Source organism: Myxocyprinus asiaticus, chromosome 48 (genome assembly GCF_019703515.2).
Source record: "Myxocyprinus asiaticus isolate MX2 ecotype Aquarium Trade chromosome 48, UBuf_Myxa_2, whole genome shotgun sequence".
NCBI classification, from domain to species: Eukaryota; Metazoa; Chordata; class Actinopteri; order Cypriniformes; family Catostomidae; genus Myxocyprinus; species Myxocyprinus asiaticus.
Window position 1 is genome coordinate 43,761 of NC_059391.1, and position 12,702 is coordinate 56,462.

Genomic DNA, 12,702 nt, shown 5'->3' on the forward strand with positions numbered 1-12,702 from the left:
TGTCCCAACTGCTTTAGTATCTCTGACAGTCAGATGGCTGTCATCATCATAGAGGAGAAAATGAGATCTGTTCCTCCTAAGATCTGCATGTTGGCATTTCTACATTACAGTGCCTGTGTATTTTTCTATAGAAAGCACTGTGCATCCTAGCCAACTGATAACAATTATGCTAACAAGGTCACCTGTTCCAAGTTAAGTAGTTTCTGCACAACTAGTGGCACCATTTGTTTTTAAAACACTACTACCACCCCTTCTAACCTGCCACTGTCTGCCATTGCTCACAGCTGTAAATAATACACAATATAATAAAACTGAATATTATAAAATATATAAAATGTTAGTGAAAAGATTAAAAGATTAAAAAGCAGTTTAAGCAATACTTTAAGCAATTTACAGCACACTTTCTACAGTGAAAGTTTAATTGGCAATGGCACATAGGAGAATGAGAAGCTCAGCATCCCTCCAGTTCATGGATTGCACCTTTCAGGGTTTGAACCTTTGGATTACTAGCCCAGATCTTGTACCACTACAGCACCATCTCTCAGAGCAAACACTGACACAATTTCAACTTGAATACTAATATGTTTATTGAAAATCTTTTGAATAACAGCAAAAGGCACACTGAAAATAAGTGGATACAACACTTTGAAAGCAAGTATTTTCGTTTAAATCCTTATTTTTTCCATCTCATCCCACTTAATCTGCCAATGAAATCAGAGAAATTATCAGACGTGGGTAGTAACGCACTACATTTACTCAGTTACATTTATTTGAGTAACATTTTGGAAAAAATTTACTTTTATGAGTATATTTAAAGGTGGGTACTTTTCACTCTTAAGTAAATTTCTAATAATTTAAAAAAAAAATTTTTTTTTACCTTTGTTACAATGGGTGACATTCCTGTCATTACATTATTGACTTTAATTTAATAAATGTAAATACATGCGTAATATATTGAGAGATTTTTGAAAGGGACTTTTACAACAGCAGAACTTTACAGATCTGTCACTGTAGTCAAGTCCACCACTGCAGCAGCAACAAGCATGCCAAATACACACTTTCTTCGCTCCATACCATGGAAAAGAGTAGTTTTGTCATGCAGTGCCTTCATTTTACATCAAGACAAGTGGATATTTCAAGATTAAAATTGCAGCGCAGTAAGTTTTGGCAATTATGATAATGTGGGCTTTTCTGTGTCATTGTCATTTTTAGGGTGATTCTGTAACTATGGGCTCTTATGACCTCAGTTTATAAGTATACATTGTTATATCAGTGTTGAAATATATCAGTTCCTAAATCTATGTAAACAACTGCGTTAAGTGTAAATGTCTTATGAATTGCGGATCGCGTGCTTGACTTCTGGAGCATGAGCTGACAGTATGTTTGCGCCTGCACAGCATTTGTGCATTTGACAGATGTGCTGCATTTTTCTCATGGACAACAGAGCTCTGAACTTAAATAAGCCCAACACGCTTCAAATACATTTTAGTTTATCCTTAGTGTCCAGAACTAATGATCTAAATTCTTTCTGCACTGAAAATACTGTAACTACACTGTATCCATAAAGGACTTTTAAAAGTGACAGGACTTTTGAAATAGTGACAGTAGATGTTAATAAAGCATGGTCTTGTTTTGTTTTATTCAGCATTACATATAATTGGGTCTGTGTGACACACTGTTCACATTTTTCACCATAATAATGACTAGAAACTGGTTTTCAAACTTCTCTTCTAATTGACAGATTCGTCCAAATCTGACAAGCATCCTTAAAGTGATAGTTTAACCATAAATTAATGTTCTGTCATAATGTCCTGCCCTTATGCTGTTCCAAACCTGTGTGACTTTGTGTATTTTGTGGAACCCAAAAAAGATATTAGACATAATGTTAGAGACTGACAGTCTCAGTCACCATTCCCTTTTAAAATATGGAGGAAAAAAATATGCAGTTACAGTAAATGGTAACTGTAAGACTAACATTCTGTCTGACATCTCTTTAATTGTGTTGCATTGAAGAAAAACATATGATTTAAAACAACATGAGGGTGTATGATTTCATTAATAATAATAATAATAACTTAGAAAAGGAATTAATAATTATGTGGAGGCAAGGCATAGATCTAGTAGGGTCGGAGACAAATAATAAAATATCATCTGTGTAAAGCAAAAGCTTATGTGCCACACCTCCCGCCACCACCCCTGGAAAATTATCCTCCTTTCTTATCGCGGCTGCTAATGGTTCCAGGGCAAGACAGAACAATAAGGGGGAAAGAGGGCAACCCTGCCAGGTGCCCCTATCCAGAGTAAAATAATCTGAAATTAATCCATTCATTTGAACCGCTGCTACCGGGTGTCTATAAAGTAACTTAAAGGTGCAATATGTAACATTTTTCATGTAATATTCGCCTTTTTTTTGCCAATGTGTGAACGGCTTGTAACGCAACTTGAGCCCTAACTAAAAATGAGCCCTGTATTAAAGCCTGTCGACTGATTTTCATGGGTAGGGAGTGGGTTGCTTTTGCCGGGAAAATCCAAAGGATGTGACGTTTATGCGTGCTCCCGAGAGCCTTGCCTCAGTGCTTCTCTTCTGCTATGCAACAGTGTCAACAGACAGTCTGCAACACTAGGTAACGTTATCTTAGAGATGGAATCCAACAAACATCTGGCTCCCAGCACAACACCGACTCCTACACAAACTCTGAGTAAGCCAAAAAATAAAAAATAATTTACTGAATCCCATCTGGCTAAGTGGGAACGTGATCGTGGTCAAGCGAAAACTAGAGTGAACATTGGCAGGACATTTGATTACTGGAGGGAACTTCGTTTGGTTTTGGGGATCAAAACCGACCCTGAATTGGCGTTCTTCTTATTGGACAGGTAAGTTTATATAACTGCAAAGCATGTGAAATATAATGCCATAAGGATTGATCTGTGTTATTTTAGCTAACTTGATTTTGCCTGCTAACGCTAACAAATTGCAAGCTACCTTGATTCATAACTTTAATTTCAACGATCTTCTCTTTATACTAAAAGTCAGGTTAATGTCAATGTTAATCTGTAATTATTCAGCAAGGTAAACTACAATAACAAATTAAATGAAGGCTAGACAATGTTCAAGATAATGCAAAAAGCTCCATTCATTAGTGTAATGTAACTTGGTTATACAGAAAATATATACATTCTATTATTATAAAACTATAGTGCATCGATATATCAGAATGACAGTTGTGATGGAATCACATCAGTACTGAATTCTGTCAACATATTTATAATGTACAGTCATTTTATAAACAACTACTGTCATCATCCACCAAATTTAGCTAACAGCTATTGATAAAGCTGGCTAGTTAGCTAACGCTGACATAGGCTATCATATAAATGCAGTCAATGTATCATGCAAAGAAAAGGGATTACTTCAATCTACAGTCTTGCATAGTCAGACCTATATCCACACTTTGTTTTCGCCCTGTTCCAGCACTGGAGAGTCAAATATAATATACAGTCTCAAAGTTTGTAGTAAAACAATCATAACTGTGTAATTTTAATTATGCTACCTCATCTGTCACCATGATGCCGGTGAATCATGTTCAGCCTCACTTCCCTATGGAGTCATGCTCGCTCGTGTCCCTATAGAGTGTGTGAGCGCAATCATGAGCAACAGGCTGCAGTTCACTTAACGGCCACAGGTGTCATTAATAACAAGGGTTTCTGAATCTTACATACTGCACCTTTAATCCACCCAATAAAAATATTCCCGAACCCATACATTTCCAAAATCTTAAAAAGATAATCCCATTCTACCATATCAAATGCCTTTTCAGCATCAAGTGAGATGGCAGCGACTGGAGTCTGATCATTTGCCACTGACCACATGATATTGATGAAACGCCTAATGTTATCAGAAGAGTATGGAAACCCCACCTGATCTATATGTATAAGAGATGTCATAACTTTAATTAATCGGTTAGCCAAAATGTTTCACAATATTTTAATGTCTAGTTGGATCAGGGAAATTGGATGGTAACTCTTACCCTCGCTTGGATCTTTGTCCTTTTTAAGAATCAGACTGATCCAGGCTTGCGTCATGGTTAGTGGAAGCTTTCCATTCTTTAATGATTCTATATAAACTTCTAGCAAAAGAGGAGTCAGTTCTGTAGCATAAGATCTAAAAAATTCAGCGGCAAAGCCATCTGGCCCTGGAGACTTGCATGTATGCAAGGCCTTAATTACCTCACCAAGCTCCTCCAAGGTTATCTCAGAATAAAGAGAATTTCTTTGCTCAGTCATCAGTTTAGGAAGTTCTAATGATTTCAAAAACTTTCTAATATCCTCATCAGTAGACAAAGACGTGGAACTATAAAGCTCAAGATATAATTATTTAAAATCATTATTAATATCAATGGCTGAGGTAAATATTTCACCACCAGCAGATTTCACTGAGGGAATGGTAGAAAAAGACTCTTTCTGCTTTATATATCTAGCCAAAAGCTTCCCTGCTTTGTCCCCTGACTCAAAGTATGACTCTTTTGCCCTGAATAGCCAAAACTCCACCTTCCATCATACAGTATGTATGTATTATGTAATTATATCAGTATTTCAAACAGGTCAATTCCCTGAAGCCATCAGACAACATTCGGCGCTTCAGCTCTGCCTCGGCACTTTTAATATTCCCTTCCAATTCCACAAGTTCTTGTGCTTCAGATTTTTTGGTGAACGAGGCATACTGTATGATCCGACCCCTAAGAACCGCCTTAAATGCCTCCCAAGCCATGCCCACAGAGGATACTGAGGACAAGTTGGTCTCCATATAGACATTGATTTCAGTCTTTAGCATTTGTTGAAATTCAGGATTTTGCAAAAGGGATGCAAAACCTCTTTCCTGGCACCCCCACTTTGGTGAGGAACAGGGTAAATAACATACACAAAATAAAAGTGTTACTGCTCATGATTCCCTCTAACCTACACACATAATCAAGGTGTCTTTAGAAAGCTAACACTTGAGATTTTACTAAGAAATCTTCAAATTTACTCAATCTATTACTAACACAGAGATAAATTGCAAACACAAAAGAAAAAAAATCTTATTTCACACTTGTTATGAAATAAATACACAATGCTGTGGTATAGGCACCTAAAAACACAACAGGCTAAAGCCCTAAGTCTTACCAAACTTTGTTTCAAATTTGAAGGTGATACTAGCAACAATTAGCTTTCTGTAAGCCTTTATTTAAGTGCTTGTCTGGGTGCCTTTCTGAAAAGGCCAGCATTGTCAAGGAGACAGCTATCATTTGTCACAGCGAGCACGCGTTTGAATTTTCCAATGAGAAGTGCCCTCACTTATGAAATGACACAATAATTTATGTGAATTATCAACACCCACATACTGCTGTATTCGTAATTTCATTTATTACATGTCCTCATAAATTTCAACCATCTAGAGTGCTATTGGTAGTCACCAGAAACAGCTGTTCTCATGCACTATTTTCTAAAACTATGAAGCCAATTTTATTCAGAAAACATCAGGGGTGTGATACTTCTGTTCCACTCTACTAAACGCATTTATATGTTTGTTTTATAGAAGGGCACGTTAATGGACACATAGTTTGTCGAATAAAAAGGATGACGTCATCATATTTACCGGATTTCATGATGTAAACAATGGAAGTTCTATGGATTTATATACAAGTTTGCATGTTTTTGGACAAAGATTTAATATGTATATTGTGTAATGGACTATTGCAGTCAAAACAGAGGGATGGCATCATTGTTGGATTAAAGTCTACATTGCCATAACACAAACAATGTAAGGACTTCCTGCTTTGTTGTTGTATTGTCTGTTGTGCACTCTTTACACAAAATAAGAAATCATCAGCTGAAAGTAATTTAGATTGATCAATGCTTTCATTGGAAGGAATCTGCAGCCTATAACACTGCCCTCGTGGAGAGAGCTCTCGCGGCTGAAGCTACAGAGGTTAGTTTATTCTCTGTCTCTGTAGCGGATATAACCTGATCCTTCCGAAGGGTGAATATCCATAAAGCCACGGGTCCAGACGGCATTCCGGGCCGCGTCTTCAGAGCTTGCGCGAACCAGCAGGCTGGTGTTTTTACAGACATTTTCAACCTTTCCCTCTCCTTGTCTGTAGTCTCCACATGCTTCAAAACATCCACAATTGTGCCTGTACCAAAGCAATCCAAAATCAATTGCTTAAATGACTAGCATCCTGTTGCTCTGACCCCCATCATCAGCAAATGCTTTGAGAGGATAATCAGAGATTACATCTGCTCTGTGCTGCCTGCCTCACTGGACCCATTGCAATTTGTTTACCATAACAACCGCTCCACTGATGATGCCATTGTATCTACACTATACACTGCTCTCTCCCAACAGGAAAAAATAAATACTTATGTGAGAATGCTGTTTGTAGACTACAGCTCAGCATTCAACACCATAGTTCCCTCCAAGCTTTATGTGAAACTCTGGGCTCTGGGCTTAAACAGCTAGCTGTGCAGCTGGATCCTGGACTTCCTGTCAAGCAGATGCCAGGTGGTTAGAATGGGCAGCAACATCTCCTCATCACTGACCCTCAACACTGGATCCCCGCAGGGCTGTGTTCTCAGCCCACTGTTGTATTCCTTGTATACACATGACTGTGTGGCAACACACAGCTCCAATGCCATCATTAAGTTTGCTGATGATACGACTGTGATAGGTCTGATCACTGACAATGATGAAATAGCCTACAGAGAGGAGGTGCACACTCTGACATGCTGGTGTCAGGAGCACAACCTCTCCCTCAACGTTAGCAAGACCAAGGAGCTTGTGGTGGACTTCAGGAGAAAAGACAGAGAACAGAGCCCCATCACCATCAATGGAGCACCGGTGGAGAGAGTCAGCAGCTTCAAGTTCCTCAGTATCCACATCACAGAGGAACTCACATGGTCTGTCCACACTGAGGCCGTTGTGAAGAAGGCTCATCAGCACCTCTTCTTCCTGAGATGGCTGAGAAAGTTTGGTATGAAACACCACATCCTCACATTGTTCTACACCAGAACTGTAGAGAGCATCATGACTGGCTGCATCACTGCCTGGTACGGCAATAGCACTGCCCACAACCACAAAAGGGTGGTACGAACTGCCAGACACATCATCGGAGGTGTGCTTCCCTCCCTCCAGGACATATATACCAGGCGGTGTGTGAAAAAAGCCTGGAGGATCATCAGAGACTCCAGCCATCCGAGTCATGGGCTGCTCTCACTGCTACCATCAGGCAGGTGGTATTGCAGCATCAGGACCCGCACCGGCCGACTCCATGACAGCTTCTTCCCCCAAGCAATCAGACTTTTGAACTCTTGATCTCTCACGATCAATATACATCAGCACTGCACTTTATTAAGCTTATTATCTTACAGTGGACTGTCAAAATTAACAACACACTGGCAACTGACTATCAACCGGCAGCCTGAATGTCAATACAGTCCAATACAACCTACTGTATATTTTATATATACTTTATATATTATATTTATTGTATGTGTATTCTATATTATGTGTATGTGCATTCTATATTGTGTGTATTGTATACTGTACATTGTATATTATTATTGTGTTGTGTAATTATGTGTATATTAGATATGTAAATTGTGTTGTGTAAATCTGATGTTTATTGTAGATTGATATATGTCTCATCACTGTCATGACTGCTATGTTGCTCGGAACTGCACCCAAGACTTTCACCCACTGTTGCACTTGTGTATATGGTTGTGTGACAATAAAAGTGATTTGATTTGATTTGATTTGTAAAGGTTTTGTGTACTCACCTCTGGACATTATTAAGGCAATTTAAACACATACACTTGCACACACCAACTTCTCTGCATTCCTTATTTTATCTCACCTGCATATAATTCAACCTCACACAAAGTGAGAATTTTACCATCCCCAGGAAGATAAATGTTGACATATCGGCCACTAATAGGTTGAAACACAAATGTTTTTGTGCCTCCCAATGGAATGCTCAAAATTACTTCAGCCCTGTGGATACACAAGGAGACGCACATAGAGAGAGAGAGAGAGAGAGAGAGAGAGAGGCACAGATAAATGACAAAAGGCACATACTGTAGCATTGTATATACAGTACTTCTGACAGTGACATGCTTTTATGCAAATACTAACCACTTTATTCACTTTTGACTTTCTTCAAAAAACATGATTGAAGTTAGAGACTAACTGTTTGAACCTTGAAAGCCCACATTTGTTTACCCACATTTGGAGTGAGAAGGGTACAATAGACCTTTACCACAATTCCAACAAGTCATCATATCCATGATTAATCAATTATTAAATGTTAAATCAAATCAACTTAATTGAACTCCACAATAAATCTTAGATTTTGAGATGTTTGTTTAGCTCGACATGCTACCTTAGTATGTTTGTCATCTATTTTTATGTACAATAGTGTCTGGGGTGGAAAATTGTGTCAGTAAGCTGCAAGGTAAAAAGTGTTACCAATCAATGAGAAAAAACAAATAGTAGCTGCACTCTGTTCAGGTTACTCTCAGAGGATAGGATGTACCCAAAAAGAGACTTTTAGATTTACTTTTAACGTTAATGTTTTTATTGTTGTAGCAGGTAAACACTAATTTCAAACATAATTATGTTTCAGCATTAAAGAGAGAGAGAGATAGAGAGAGAGAGAAACAACTCTTACAGCTGATTGTTGTTGCCGTTGTTATTTGTGCAATGGCCAACACGGATCTGAGCACCATTTATCCGCTCCTCACAACAGTCTCCACGATTAGCGATGACAACCTTGGTTACCTGGTAGACATCCATCAAGTCCACTCTCCACCAGGGATTTTGCTCATATTTGGTGTGAGTGCATGAGAACTTCTTGTAGACTGATTCTTTGTTACCATCTGTAGCCTTTTCGGCTGTTGCATGGTCTTCATATGTAGATGACTGGACAGCGTTGTGTCCGAGAGCAAGATTCCCTGTTCATTAAAGCAATTTAAGAATTTATTTAAAAAAAGAATCTTTTAATACATTGTCTCTTATTTTCTTTTGTTGTGTTGAGATAAATCGCAACATTGTTAAGTTATGTTTGTGAATCAAAGTTCTTCTTTAAACTATTTATAAGAATATTCATATTTTACTGAAAACACATTCAAAGTTACAAGAACACTCACTTTTGGACCCTTTGTCTTCTTTTTCTATTAATAAAACAACAATTATTACACATTAATAAAACAACCATTTATATATATTAATATGTACAGCACAAAATGATGGCCCCGCGAGGCCCTGGACACCTGCTTCTTTGGAGGCACCCTTTTGCAATGTAATCGATTCTACATACATTATTTAACTTTATTATCTGTACAGACCAAATAGAGGAACTACAGCACTATCAATGCATCATAATAAAAAATGGAGTAGTCCGTTGCATCCTTGCCGACAACGTACCACAATTAGAACACAGCTATGTTAAAGCTGCAATACGGTGTTCAAAAGACACTGCCTTGCGTCACTGGCTTTGGTTCATTGTATCACATATATTTGCAGTATCTCTTTTCAAGGTGTCAGGAAACTACAGGCCTCAGCCTGACACATGTTTTACATCACACGTCAAAGCAGGAATGAAGCAGTGCGTACTTTTTTCGCCATTCATGTTAACAAATGAGTGTATTTACATTGGAAGCCGAAGCAGCACGTGAGCTGCAGTGCAGCTGAAGTTTCAACGCCGAGTCTATTTTTGCTGCGCTGCTCAAACTGAATTAAACTGAAAGTGCACTGTTGATGGACATCATGAAGATAAGTTGACACAAAAACATAGATATTGCACAGAATGAGCAAATATTTGTAGTCTAATGTGCTTTTGTATTAATTTTAGCTCGTATGAAAACAAAATTAAATGACACAAAAACAAAATGTAATTATTTTAATTATTTAGCTTAAGCAGACATACAGTTTTATAATTTAAAACTACAGTATACTACAAGTCATAGCCTTAAACAAACAAAATAAAACTGCCCTATTATATACTATTAAATAGAGAGCAGGTCTAAAGCGATAACAGTAATACACATAAACAGCCTAGTGTGCTGGCAAACATAAACAAATGCACGTGACAGCATGTCTGGTCGGTAAATTCAGAACTTATATCAGTCTTGTACACTTGTATTAAAGTGCTCTGTTGCCCTCAACTTTTTTATAAGGATTAATTAATAAAGGGGAAAATAAGTGGGATGCTGTACCTGGCTGTTGGTAGAGATGGTGAGTAAACATATTGGAAGTGCATCCTTTTTGTGAGGAAAGTCCTTAACACTTAAATGTTTTGGTTGGTGTTTGAACAAAGAGATATCACTATTCAATGGTTGTACATAATTACTTATTTCTGACTCTATTATTATGCTATATTAATAAGAGTGACTAAGCCAAACTGAGTGATCAAAACGTCTTCTGTTGTGCAAAACAAAATTCAGGCCCATCCTCCTCCCCTTCCACTAAATAATGATGTTTAAAAATAAGCAGAGATTATTGTGTTGGCTGTCACTACATGAAGGAATTCTACAAGACTGCATTAGATAACACCAGCATCATGTAAATAAGATTTCATGATGATCAAGCTTGTAACACTTATCAATAGCTCATGCCTGATAACTATTTTATAACATTATTTTCTGTATAGAGCGCAGAAGTTTCTGCAGCAGAAATGTTGCTGGTGTAAAAGCACACACATTGTTTGCTGCAAAATTGTTATGACGGTCTGCTTTGGTTTGGCTCACGCACTGCTTTGGCGTGAGATGTAAAACATGTGTGAGGCTCCTCGCAATCAGAAGCTTGGGGCACTGGACCCATTAGCACTGGCTTTAAACCGTCCTTGGTACAGAAACAAAATAAAACACAGACTCTTCTATCTGTGCCTTACCTGCAAATACTTCAACCTCACATAAAGTGAGAATTCCTTGCCTAGGTAGAACAATGTCAACAAATTGGCCTCCAATAGGCCTGAATGTATATGTTTCTGTGGCTCCCAATGGCATGCTCAAAATTACTTCAGCCCTGTGGATACACACAAACACACACACAGAGAGAGAGAGAGAGAGAGAGAGAGAGAGATGAAACAGCATTGTGTAGACTTCTGACAGGGACATGCTGTACAAATATTAAGCACCATTTTTTATTTTTTTCAGAAACATTCAATACCAATGCCTGAAGGTACTTATTACTTAGGAGTGTACACTATGATTTTATTTTATTTTTTTCTTGAAAAGGCATAAGAAATTCCTCTTCTTGACACAATATAAAACAGAGTTGTACATAAAGAGGAAGAGAGAGAGAAACAACTCTTACAGCTGATTTTGGTTGATATTGCCGTTGCTAATCCAATTGTTGCCAACACGGATCTGAGCATCATTTATCCGCTCCTCACAACAGTCCCCACGATTAGTGATGGTAACCTTGGTTACCTTGTAGACATGCTTCAAGTCCACACTCTACCAGGGATTTTGCTCATATGTAGTGTGAGTGCATGAGATCTTCTTGTAAACTGATTCTTTGTTACCATCTGTGGCCTTTCCGGCTGTTGCATGGTCTTCAAATGTGGATGACTGGACAGCGTTTTGTCCAAGAGCAAGATTCCCTGTTCAACATGAAAAAAAATTACCCTATTTACATTCTTATTGCACGTTGCTGAACTTATTGTGAAGGAACAATCCATCTGTGCATGTTATTCTTTAACAAACAAAAAAAGTTTTGTCCTCGAAATCTTAAATCAAAATGAAATAACTTGCACTGACCCGCATTTTGTTCTCATTTCATATGGAAATGCATCACATTTCGGAAGTAAAATGGTTTCTGAATGTTGCGTCATGTTGACTTTTAAAGTGCTTAATGAGTCATCTGCTTATATATGTAACATATTTGCCTTGCCAAAAGCACAACTGGCCCCAGAATGGCCCCCATAATAAAAATGGTCTAGTACCACTGATTATATTATACTTGCCTGTCAAATTAGCGACACACAGCCCAGGCAAAAGTGTGAGCAACACAATCACAGGCATGTCCATCCTGACTTAAGAAATAAGAATACAACACAGCATTTTAGTGCATGGAGAAAGTACATGCATCTCAGCGTCCTTTAGACAGAGGAAAATATCATTGCAAGTGTAGTGTAGTGTAGAGGACCCCATCAGTTCAACATGACTTATATAGTCAGTATAATGTCCCTTTTGCTGCTTGTGAGTCAGAGTTTAGCAATAATACAACAGTAAATTTCCACCTAATGAATAAGCACTGAATAGGTGTTCAGTATTCAGGTTAGTACTGTGCTTCAAAAATTCACGCCTGTGTTCCACGAAAAGTATTTGAAAGAGAATGCATGTAATTCTTAATTTTCCATACCACTGTCTCCTTAAGATGATTTGCTTATAATGTGTTCCTCTTTTGTAAGTCGCTTTGGATAAAAGCATCTGCCAAATGAATGAATGTAAAAGTAAATTAAGTGATTACCTGTCTCTTCTCAGATTTAGTTGAGCCTTAGATCAGTGTGGCTTGAATGAGTGGAGATCTCTATTTATGTTTTTTGTGTGTGTGTGTGTGTCTTGTACTGTACGCCTATGGGTGTTTGTACATGAGCAGGATGTGTTGCAATATCAGATTAACTATCTTTCAAATGACCACAGAAATGGAGCATTACCAAATGT

The 12,702-nt window shown here is 37.9% G+C and overlaps 1 protein-coding gene across 1 annotated transcript; it reads right to left on the minus strand.

Moving 5' to 3' along the window:
- Positions 1-683: 683 nt before the first annotated feature.
- Positions 684-11,625, minus strand: LOC127437557 (fucolectin-like). Its single transcript, XM_051692551.1, has 6 exons — positions 11,351-11,625; positions 10,926-11,059; positions 9,184-9,207; positions 8,706-8,988; positions 7,893-8,029; positions 684-701 (listed from the first exon to the last, which is right to left on the minus strand). Exons 2-6 carry the CDS (start codon positions 11,038-11,040, stop codon positions 697-699), a joined length of 564 nt encoding a protein of 187 aa, XP_051548511.1. The 5' UTR covers positions 11,041-11,059; positions 11,351-11,625; the 3' UTR covers positions 684-696.
- Between the last annotated feature and the right edge of the window lie 1,077 nt (positions 11,626-12,702).

What these genes read in the sequence shown, in the direction of transcription:
- LOC127437557 (XM_051692551.1), bottom strand. Translation starts at nt 11,040, where the DNA reads ATGCCATTGGGAGCCACAGAAACATATACATTCAGGCCTATTGGAGGC. An exon ending in TGAGGTTGAAGTATTTGCAG is followed by an intron (nt 9,208 to 10,925) that starts GTAAGGCACAGA and finishes TTTTATTAATAG; the next exon opens with AAAAAGAAGACAAAGGGTCC. An exon ending in AACGGCAACAACAATCAGCT is followed by an intron (nt 8,030 to 8,705) that starts GTAAGAGTTGTT and finishes GTGTATCCACAG; the next exon opens with GGCTGAAGTAATTTTGAGCA.